This window comes from Schistocerca serialis, chromosome 6 (genome assembly GCF_023864345.2).
Source record: "Schistocerca serialis cubense isolate TAMUIC-IGC-003099 chromosome 6, iqSchSeri2.2, whole genome shotgun sequence".
In the NCBI taxonomy this organism is placed as follows: Eukaryota; Metazoa; Arthropoda; class Insecta; order Orthoptera; family Acrididae; genus Schistocerca; species Schistocerca serialis.
Window position 1 is genome coordinate 361,238,360 of NC_064643.1, and position 12,188 is coordinate 361,250,547.

At 44.8% G+C, this 12,188-nt stretch overlaps 1 protein-coding gene across 1 annotated transcript in view; it reads right to left on the reverse strand.

Moving 5' to 3' along the window:
• Positions 1-12,188, reverse strand: part of LOC126484872 (neuronal acetylcholine receptor subunit alpha-7-like) — a 330,385-nt gene that overhangs the window by 116,968 nt on the left and 201,229 nt on the right. The window contains exon 5 of the mRNA XM_050108467.1: positions 6,778-6,853. Coding sequence (XP_049964424.1) covers positions 6,778-6,853 — 76 coding nt within the window. The remainder of the gene's footprint in view (positions 1-6,777; positions 6,854-12,188) is intronic.

A 12,188-nucleotide genomic window follows, 5' to 3' on the forward strand; every position in this document is an offset into this window, starting at 1 on the left:
AATTTGAGAAAAACTTGTGTTATGCAATCAATTCAAGAACAGTGATAACAACAAGTTCTGTCATCTTTGAGCTGCACGGGATTAGTCGAGCTGTCTAAGGCGCTGCAGTCATAGACTGTGCGGTTGATCCCGGCGGAGTTTCGAGTCCTCCCTCGGGCATGGGTGTGTGTGTTTGTCCTTAGGATTATTTAGGTTAAGTAGTGTGTAAGCTTAGGGACTGATGACCTTAGCAGTTAAGTCCCATAAAATTTCACACACACATTGTCATCTTTGACATTATCATAATTTACAAAATATAAAATTGAAGTGTGCTCTGAACGTGAACAGTATTCCGATATTGCAGTGCCTGTGCAATTCCGAATTAAGATACAATGTTCCTTTGGGTGTGCATGCAGACTGTAGCGATCACAGGCGTTATGAAATACATGATATGTATTCGCAGTTATATGGAATAACATTAGATGTATAATGGAATGACGACAGTGAAAATTTGTGCCAGACCTGGACTACAACCTAGATTTCCCGCTTATCGCGAGCGGTCGCCTTACCATTTTTTTTAATCCCATTTTGTTCGGTATTGTTCGTTGTATTTGTTCGGGGCGGACGTTTTCTGACACCCGTTCAAGTCCATCATTGATCGTTTTTTTTTTTTCTTTACAGAGGACACGTAACTTTCTGACCGACCACGTTGAGCTACCGTGCCGGCACCATTCGGCCATCGGAGCACACCTCAAGGCCAGACTCAAAATTCAATATGTCGTCAACCATGTGTTTACATGCATGTCCGAAGGAACATTTCATCTTAATTCGGAATAACACAGGTACTGCAGTATCTTATTTATTTACCGACTCCGGGCCAGTGACTCTCTTGCTAAGTGTCTCCCCTGTACGGGAATATACATAATGGATGTACAGGTGCAGGTTGTAGACAAATGGTCAGTGAGAAATTGAAGTTCAGGTATGGCCGTGAGTGGTGCTCGGATAAACTGATGGTAAGGTGGCCGCCTCGCAATAAGCGGAAAATGCGGGTTCGAGTCCCGGTCCGGCACAAATTTTCGCCATCGTAATTCCATTATACAACTGATGGTTGTCCATATTCGAAGCTGCGAATAGATCTCATGTATTAACAGTATTACGAGTTTGATTTTACGTCTACAGCCTACGGCTATGGAAAAAGGGAAGGAAAGCTCCATAGTTCTGGCCTCAGACGGGCAATCTTTACCGACTGACAGACCTCTATGTCACTCTCAGCCAGTGGCGTTCTGTGGAGGGGCGCAGGGGCAGCACATCGCTCTCTCAACCACCGTCGTCCCCGCACAGTTTGGAGCCGTTGTTTCCCATCCAAGTACACTACTGGCCATTAAAATTGCTACACCACGAAGATGACGTGCTACACACGCGAAATTTAACCGACAGAAAGAAGATGCTGTGATATGCAAATGATTAGCTTTTCAGAGCATTCACACAAGGTTGGCGCCGGTGGCGACACCTACAACGTGCTGACATGAGGAAAGTTTCCAACTGATTTCTCATACACAAACAGCAGTTGACCGGCGTTGCCTGGTGAAACGTTGTTGTGATGCCTCGTGTAAGATGGAGAAATGCGTACCATCACGTTTCCGACTTAAGATAAAGGTCGGATTGTAGCCTATCGCGATTGCGGTTTATCGTATCGCGACACTACTGCTCGCGTTGGTCGAGATCCAATGACTATTAGCAGAATATGGAATCGGTGGGTTCAGGAGGGTAATACGGAACGTTGTGCTGGATCCCAACGGCCTCGTATCCCTAGCAGTCGAGATGACAGGCATCTTATCCGCATGGCTGTAACGGATCGTGCAGCCACGTCCCGATCTTTCAGTCAACAGATGAGGACGTTTGCAAGACAAGAACCATCTGCACGAACGGTTCGACGACGTTTGCAGCAGAATGGACTATCAGCTTGGAGACCATGGCTGCGGTTACCCTTGATGCTGCATCACAGACAGGAGCGCCTGCGATGGTGTACTCAACGACGAACGTGGGTGCACGAATGGCAAAACGTCATTTTTTCGGCTGAATCCAGGTTCTGTTTACAGCATCATGATGGTCGCATCCGTGTTTGGCGACATCGCCGTGAACGCAAATTGGAAGCCTTTCTTCGTCATCGCCATACTGGCGTATCACCCGGCGTGATGGTATGGGGTGCCATTCGTTACACGTCTCGGTCACCTCTTGTTCGCATTGACGGCACTTTGAACAGTGGACGTCACATTTAAGATATGTTACGACCCGTGGCTCTACCCTTCATTTCATCCCTTCGAAACGCTACATTTCAGCAGGATAATGCACGATCGCATGTTGCAGGTCCTGTACGGACCTTTCTGGATGCAGAAAATATTCGACTGCTGCCCTGGCCAGCACATTCTCCAGATCTCTCACCAACTGAAAACGTCTGGTCAATGGTGGCCGAGCAAGTGGCTCGTCACAATACGCCAGTCACTATGCCTGATGAACTGCGGTATCGTGTTGAAGCTGCATGGGCAGCTGTACCTGTACTCGCCATCCAAGCTCTGTTTAACTGAATGCCCAGGTGTATCAAGGCCGTTACTACGGCCAGCGATGGTTGTTCTGGGTACTGATTTCCCAGGATCTATGCACCCAAATTGCGTGAAAATGTAATCACATGTCATTTCTAGTATAATATATATGCCCAATGAATACCCGTTTATCATCTGCATTTCTTCTTGGTGTAGTAATTTTAATGGCCAGCAGTGTAGCTCCTAAATCGGCTTCATGGCTGAGAGGGCCCCGTTCCAGTCGTCTCACCTCCGAATAATCCCTGGCCGTAACGGAAACTGAACTAGGGTCCTCGGCATCGCTGTCATCCGTGCCGGCCATTTTTTTTTCTATGTGTACCTTTCTCGTTTTTTCTCCCGTAGGAACTGCGAAGGCAACGACAGCGGACACAGAGGTGTTAAGCAATCGTTCTTCCCCCACTCCACACGCAAATACAACAGAAAGAATCTCTAATAACTAACTCAGTGGGAAATGCCGTTTGCCATGCACCTCACGATGGCTTGTAGCGTATAGATGTAAATGTAGATGCAGGACGTAGAAAAGTACTTCTGCACACTTCGACAGGTGATAATTTAATCAAAACAAATTACAGTAGACAAGAAAGTACGGGTCACATGTGTTGGTAATGTTTGAATACGACATAGTCCTTGGAAGTTCACAGCGCCTGAAAGACAAGGATTTTAAGTCTGATGCGCTGAAATGTAACTAATTTTTATGCCTAGCTTTGGAGGGTAGGATTTATGTCTGTAAACATGTCATGTACAGTGCCGAATATAATTTTCTTACATAAGAACATCGTTCTTAGATGTTACCACTGTCAAGAAGATCCTGCGCTAATATGCAGCCTGCTGCTTGTCACCTGAACTTCGAGAGCCAGTAGTGATTCTCCAACAGAAAGAGGTTCCTACTCAATGGTCTGAAGATGACCACAGTAGTGGTCGAAACCGGTCACATTGATAAATAAATCGTGATCAAGACTGTTTTTAATAGTAAATATTCGACAGATGGGTTGTTTTGAACGTTTTGAGTGAGAAATAGTAACAACCGTCTCAGCTAATGCAAGGGCCCACCTGCTGCTCTCACAGATAACAAGCTACTAACTAGTTATCACAGAAGTGTCGTGAGATGAGCAGTTTCACATCGTTAATTGTGTTTACTAAAGTGACCTACTGTACAAAGAAGAATTCTACAAAAGTCCTAAAAGGCACACCGAGGCGAACGCTAAAACTCAAGGGGCAATTATTCGTTGCTGTCAGCAGTTGTCTCGTGTAAACTAATGGGCACAACAGTTTGATTGTCTTGGCCTTACTGCTTCCAAGGTTGGGTGAAGACAACATTTCTTTTTGAAATTCTGCTTTTACAAAGGCTTCAAGGCGTTCTAGTTTACATCTGTACATGCTCATCGTTCCACGGGGATTCAGGTCACTGTAATAACAGAAATGTTGAGAGATGAATCGGAATAGGAATATCTGTTGGCTAACTACCAAGATCACCAGATCCGATGGCAGTGGACTATTTTCGTAGCTCCATGTGGAGAATATGGTGTGTTCCAAATCTGCAACGACAGTTTAGGACGTGTATGAATATTAAGAGCTCAAACGGGGCACCAAACCTAAGCAAAGAACGTGAAGCCGAAAGGTGGAAGGAGTATGTAAAGGGTCTGTAAAAGGGAGATGTCCTTGAGGGCAGTATTATAGAAATGGAAGAGGGGGTAGATGAAGATGAGATGGGGGATATAATAATTCGAGAAGAATTTGTCGGAGCACTAAAAGACCTAAGTCTAAACAGGGTTCCGGAAGTAGACCACGTTCCGTCAGAGCTTTTGATAGGCTTGGGAGAGCCAGCCATGACAAAACTCTTCCACCTGGTGTGCAAGATGTATGAGGCAGGTGAAATTGCCGGCAAATTTAGTGATATATATGGCTACTGTAGGCAGACTAAGTTGCGAATAGAGTTAGTAGTAACAAAGTAATACATTAAAACGTCATGCCTGATGCGGCAGCTTTCGGCATGTTCAACGAAAATGTAGTAAGCGATAACCTTTTTTTCCTTTCATCATTTTGTGGGTGGTGTCAGGGAGAAAAATTTTCATAGAGGGCTGAAATAATAAATTATGTAAAGTTTGCTGCCAGTCGCTAAGGGTTCTCATTCTCAAACAGTGGATGCATAAATCTGGGTAATTCCCTGAACGGTGCGTCGTACTCTTGTTGTTTTTTTGGACTAGGAACTTTCGCGGGCGTACGGAGAACGTCTCATCAAAGTTTCATCTCAATCAGATGAATGGTAAAGGAACACATAGGGGACAACCTCAGAAAGAAACATTCATTTTTATTTATGAACATTGTCAGTCCTAAGTATTTAAAACGGTCAACTCCACTGATTGTTTGACCACCTTCGGACAGAAAAATTCTCTTTTACGGGAGTTACGTGTCAGAACCTGTATGTATTGAGTTTTGTTGCAGTTAAGCGTTAATCTATTCTCTCCGGCTACCCCAGTATCGAGACCATTTACGTTACGTTATATTTGTGTCATATTGCCATATACAAAGATAATATTGTTTGAATAGTATTTCATTTTTGGTTTCACATTATCATATATACAAGCACCAAAAATGTTTTACATCACCCCGGTTCCCAGAACTCCTGCAGATAGACGTTGGCTGTGAATATTGTATCACAGACACAGTCCTTTTGACTGTTCAGAGATGTCATTAAACCGGCCAAAAGATGTGAACGACCATGCAAGAGCAGCGCCTATTAGACAGCGCCTATTAGACAGCCGACAACCGATCAGTTCCAGTCATTCCACTAGGAAGGAGGTACACGGCTCGTGTTGTCTGTAATTCAACCATGCATAGACGGCCAATACCGCGGTTCTATACCGCCCGCATTGTTACTTTGTGCCAGCAAGGGATCTCAACAAGGGAAGAGTCCAGGCGTTTCAGAGTGAAAAAAAGCGATGTTGTTCGGACATGGAGCAGATACAGAGAGACAGGAACTGTCGATGACATGCCTCGCTCAGGCCGCCCAAGGGCTACTACTGCAATGGATGACCACTACCTACGGATTATGGCTCGGAGTAAACTTGACAGCGACACCACCATGTTGAATAATGCTTTTCGTGCAGCCACAGGACATCGTGTTACGACTCGAACTGTTCGCAATAGGCTGCATGATGCGCAACTTCACACCCGACGTCCATGGCGAGGTCCATTTTTGCAGCCAAAACACCATGCAGCGCGGTACAGATGGGCCCAACAGCATGCCGAATGGACCGCTCAGGATTGGCATCACGTACTCTTCACCGATGAGTGTCGCATATGCTTTCAATCGGGCAATCATCAGAGACGTGTTTAGAGGCTACCGGTCAGGCTGAACGCCTTAATCACACTGTCCAGCGACTGCATGGTAGCCATATCGGCTGTACGTTAATGTCATCCTCAGACCGATAGTGCAATCTTATCGGCAGCGTATTGGCGAGGCATTCGTCTTCACGGATGATAATTTTCGCCCCCATCGTGCACATCTTGTGAATGACTTCCTCCTGCATAACGACATCGCTCGACTAGAGTGGCCAGCATGTTCTCCAGACATGAACCCTATCGAACATGCGTGGGACAGACTGAAAAGGGCTGTTTACGGTTGACGTGACCCACGAACCACTCTGAGGGATCTTTGCCGAATCGCCGTTGAGGAGTGAAACAATCTGGACCAACAGTGACTTGATGAATTTGTGGAGAGTATGCCGCGACGAATACAGGCATGCATCAGATGGCGTTCTACTGGGTATTAGAGGTACCGGCGTGTACAGCAACCTGGACCAGCAGATCTGAAGGTTTTGCTATATGATGGTACAACATGCAATGTGCTGTTTTCATGAACAATAAAAAGGGCGGAAATGATGTTTATGTTGATCTCTTATCCAATTTTCTATACGGGTTCTGGAATTCTCGGAACCGAGGTGATGTAAAACGGTTCCGAGAATTCCAGAACCTGTATTTATATCCAAATGGCCAAAAATTGAATCCTGTGATACTCTTGACTTTACACGACCCCAGCTTGATTCAAATATTTTCCTACTTTACAGATTTTAAGTGAACAACTGTTGACCTTCATCCGTAATCCCATTAAGTTCCAGCTTAGGCAAAAGTATTCTATGGTCCACACAATCGAATGCTTGCATCAACTAGGATGAGACGAACATTTTTCCATACTTACCTATGAGGTACCACTCGCCGTTGGTGATGAAGTCGGAGAGGTCCCCGCCCTCTTCCGAGTTGAGCACCAGGTCGAGCTGCACAGAGTAAAAACAGTCAACGACTAACTGCCAGTGCTGGCGAATCGAGGCGCATGCTGCGTGCACTACATGCTGCGGGGATCCGCACCTAGCTTTGCGCGTATGCTCGCCGCGGTTGCTCACCCTGAGGGGTGCACTCGCTACGAGTGACTTCAAGAAAAAATTTTGTGTTTTAGTTGCAACAAAATGACTGTGGCTCATGTATGGCCCATGCATCTGGTACTTGGTGTGGCAGGTGTCAGAACCGGGCAGAGTGGCGCAGCTGTAACAACTTGAATTTGTAGTCGGAAGGTGTGCATTTCAAGTCCCAGCCTGGCCATCCTCCTAAAACCTTCCGTAGTTTGCCTAGTCACTGAACGCGAATTTGGAGATGGTACTTCAAAATGATGTGAATGGTATTCTTCTCGATCTGTTAGAAATGTCAAAGAAACAACATTATCCTACAGAAGGAAACTGAGTGGCCAAATTTCGCAAGAAAAGTTGTTCCATATGAAGATGTGCCGGGTGTGACACCTTAGTGTTGTGGATAGATGAGGCGTTTGGCACAAATGTAAATATCTGGGCATCCTGTTCCAGACAGATGTTTAGTGAAATGACATTACGTAGAGAGTTGACGGACTTTGAACTCGGGAGGATACTCGGTGTATGACACATTAGTCGTAACGTATCGGAGATTTCCAATTAAGATTTACGAGATCAACACAGTCTTAATCATATCATAAACATATCGCAAAGATAAAGTTTCTAACCGCGGAAATCGCCACTCAGGGCTACCGTAAGTGTTGGACGAACGAACCACATTTCGTCCGCAGAGACATACGGGGCAACTACAACTGAGTCATTCGTTTTCAAACTTCCTTTTTGTCCAAAGTTTACATGTACAAATATGACTGATTCTTGAGTGGAACCGTAAAGTCACAGAATTTGCATTCTACTCACCAGTTTGCGTCACCAGAGCAGTGCTTCGACAAAATGGCGACAAAGCAAGAAAAGAGTTTTTGTATGTTGGAATACGTGAGATGTTTACCTGTTTCAACTGTGCAGCGTTCATTCAGAAGGTATTATAGGAATGAACCGCTGTATAAACAGAGCACTGTACGTTGGAATCGACAATATAGGGAGACTGATTGTCTGTATAGGCCAACGGCGTTGCAGCAGTGGTAACACCGGTTCCCGTCAGATCACCGAAGTTAAGCGCTGTCGGGCTGGGCTAGCCCTTGGATGGGTGACCATGCGGTCTGCGTAACGCTTTTGGCAAGTGGGGTGCACTCAGCCCTTGTGAGGCAAACTGAGGAGCTACTTGATTGAGAAGTAGCGGCTCCGGTCTCGAAAACTGACGTACGGCCGGGAGAGTGGTGTGTTGACCACATGCCCCTCCATATCCACATCCAGTGACGTCTATGGGCTGTAAATAAAGAAAAAAAACATATGCACCGTATTGGTTACAGTAGTCGCCTACCATCCCGTGCCCCTATGCTTACACTTCGACAAAGAGGCCAACTACTGGCATGGACTCGCGAACATCGTTACTGGAGCATGAAAATAATGACGGCTTGTAGCACGGCTCAATGAATCCTGCTTTCAGTTGCCTCGAGGCAATGAACGCTAAAGAGTGTGGCGTATGACCCATGAAGCTACAGATTCTGTGTGTCAAGAAAGCCGTGTGCAGACAGGATGTGGGTCTGTTGTGACATAGGTTGTGTCCGTATGGGCGTAGTTAGGTCCTATTCTCTCGCTCAGGGACAAATGACAGGTGCACGTTATGTGGAAATCCATACAGACCATCTATATCCTATTTTAGCGTTAGGGTACTCTGACAGAGAACCCATGTTTCAACACGAGAATGCGACATGTCACAGCTATTTTGTTGCAAGCTAGTAGCTTGATAAACACTCAAGCGAAACAACGACATTGACTTTGCTCTCTAGAGCTCCCAATCTTAGCACAAGCGAACATTTGGGGGATTCAGTAAATAGCCTCGTACCTCGATGAACCCAGCACAAACTACGATGAATAATTGTAGATAGTACTCCAAATTACGTGGATCAATACCTCTCGAGAACGATTCTAACACCTCCTTGATTCCAATCCTCCAGGTGTTACAGCAGTTTCGAGGACTCAAGGGGGAGCTCTCGATTATAACTTCCCATGACACTCGGCCACTCACAAGTGTAATATCGATATTTATAAAAGGATAATATACTTTCGATGGATCATCAAAGTTGATACTTTCCCCGGTATCTCGGGATTTCACTATTCTATTTTCTACATACTATTTCTGGACATTGAATATGATTAATCACTTTATTTTAAACGCCCTTTCAAATAAACCTTTTAAAACGAAGGTTCCTTAAGTATTTCCTGTATCACATTAATATACAGCATCTCATCTATAAGGCGAGTACTTTATTATTTTTCATGAATTACTTTTATTTTTAATGAATTTAGTTTGACTATAGTGAGTGAGTTAGCGCTTAGGTTTTTATGAAAACATTTCTGTGGGGCAGGGTAGCAGTATTTGTTGTGGCAAATCGAAAGAAGACTTGCGAATTTCGTAACTGTTGTGCACTTCTCCGTATCCGACGTCGCTAACACGTGCATATGGGGTGGCGCTCTAAGACAGTTTGAATTCTGATCGTTGAACAAGTTTTCATGGTCGGTATTTCGTCGTCGAGGAGAAGAGAGGTGCTGGCAAACACTTTCTGTTTACTAGACTTTTCGCAAATTTCCTGGTATAATTCCAAATATCTCCACGGTGACTAAAGCACTGTTGTTTAAGGATAATGCACCTGTCGCATGGTACCGTTCAGAGGCGTGGATGCCTTGGTTTATCGAGTGTAGTAAGCTACGTGCGGCCACCATGATCAAATCTCCCATATTTTTCGCCTTATCAACAATACAAACACAACTCTAAATTTCAACCCCTCTCAGCGCAGTCACCTACATCCAACAGGTACGCAAAAAGGAAGAAAACTTTCAACACTAGGCAGCTGAACTTACTATCAGTATTCTTTCAGGTAACAATGCCATACGACTTGTTTTACTTTCAATAATATTTTTTCAAAACGATTTTATCTCTATAATGAACGTACCATTTCAATTGCTAATTATTTATGAGATCTTGTTGTTGTTTCTGCTCACCATCTAGTTTAGGAAACCACGTTCCAGGTACGCCAGCTCACACTGGGATTATTCAAGAAACGTAATGCGCTGGGTCTAAAGCTGATTCACAACATTCGTGTACGGTGCACGATTCCCTGGATCGATTTTCTCCTCGCTTGAATGAACAATACGTGACATAAGCACAGTCTTGCGAAGATGCCCGGTTAAATGAGGGACTGCAGCTGTATCCTCATATGGAAAATATATACATGAAGTGAAGTGGGCTCCGCGATACAACTGCTTTTGTCGTTCGAAGGCGGATTGTTCATAGAGGCCCGCCACTGATCTTATTCATGTAGGGCATCCCAAAGGTACTTGAAAGTACAACTGTAAGTTTGTGTAAGACCTTTCATGCTCATATCGTATCAAAGTAGCTTGAAGGAACTCCATGGGTATGGAGTATTTTACTTCAATCCAATTAAGCCATATGAGTTGGAGATGAAAGATATAGACGCGCTATGAAGCATCCCATTACGTGTCTTTGACATATAAATACACATCTATACTTCGCAAGTCAACTAACAGCAAATGGCGCAAGGTATTTCTAGTATTCGCGAATGGTGTCCCCGAAGAATATCTGTCGGTAATAGTCCACATAAGCTCGAAAGCTTCCGTTTTTCTTGTCAGTGTCTCTGGGCGAGGTGGTGCAGTGGCAAGACACAGGCGCTGTAACTGGGAGGATAGCGGTTCATTGCCCGTCCAGAATTCTCGCTTTAGATTTTCCGGGACTTTCCCAAATAGTTTAAAGCTAAAGCCGAGGTTGTTCATTTAAAAAGAACGTGCCAGTTTTCTTAACCAACTCAGGTTTTCTCTCCGTCTCTAATGAAATCGTCGTCCATGGGATCTTTCTTCCTACCGTCATGATCATTTCAAAAGGTGAGTGTGGGAAGAAGTATATACTTGCTGAATCTTCTTGAGCGGTCATGTGTCCCAATAGCTTCTCAACTAGCTTTCAATAGCATATACGTGATGATGAATCCTTGTTATTTTTAGCTTAGATAATAATAGTCATGTACAAAACTTACAAAGCTTGTTCAAAAAGTAATGAGTTTAATGGAGGGGAAAGTCTTCATCTGCTGTCTTTCACGTATGGGCTTCATTTGATTTTAGTTTATTCCTGTCTGTAGGCTCCGTCGAAGCTTAAAAGTGCGTTAGTCTGCCGTAAGAGCTGTGCCATCAGATTCTGTGCGGGACTCGAATAGTCAGCTATGGAGATGGTGGCCATGATCCAGAAATTGTTCAGAAGCCAACGCATTTCAAAAACTGCTGTTCTGATATGGTACAACTGCTTCAAATACCGTTGACATAGTGTGGGAAATGAATCCCGTATCCCGTGTAGAACGCCCATCGAAGGTAGAAACAGCGACTATACGCGACGTGTGCGTGATGTGTTAAATTCAGACGGGCGGGTAAGCGTTCGAATGTTTACGGACCCGGAATTGATAAAATGACTGTTCGCGCCATCATTTCCCAGAATTTGCAGACGAGAAAACGAACAGCTCGTCCCAAAAGTTACGACAGATGCTATGTACCAGACTAAGAATGTTTTTACGGCATGATAACAGGAGAAAGAATGTTTGTTTTTGAGAACGACAACGAGACGAATCTCCAAAGTCCCGAATGGCACACACTAGCAATTCCCTCATTAAAAATTCTCGAAGAGGTAGATCAAAGGCCAAAGCACGCTCATCGTCTTCTTCGTTACCAAGGGCGGGCTCCGCCACGAATTTGAACCTGAGGGACAGACCATCACGAGTGCTTCTTACGTGGAACTGCTGGGAACATTCATGGGAAGGGTCAACCGAATAAGGCGAGCCTTTGCCGCCAGCTGAAATATGTATCATGAGAATAGAGCAAGCCAAACCTCATTTTTTGTCAACAACTACCTTGCACGGAACGACGCTGCTACTTTTCCCCAGTCCCCCTACAGTCCCAACACGGCCCTGGAGAACTTTCCAAGATCCACCGCGCGAAGACAACACTCAAGGGGTAACACCACAAGACCGTAGCGGTGATTGAAGCTGCTTCGACGTGCTGCTGGAGGGAATTCCCCGAAAACACTTCCAGTTCCAAGTTCAAAGCGATGTCTTAAATATGTTTCTCCCAAATTTGGGCTCATTATTTCTTGTACGAACCTTGTATCATTACAACACCGACAACGGTTAGTTAG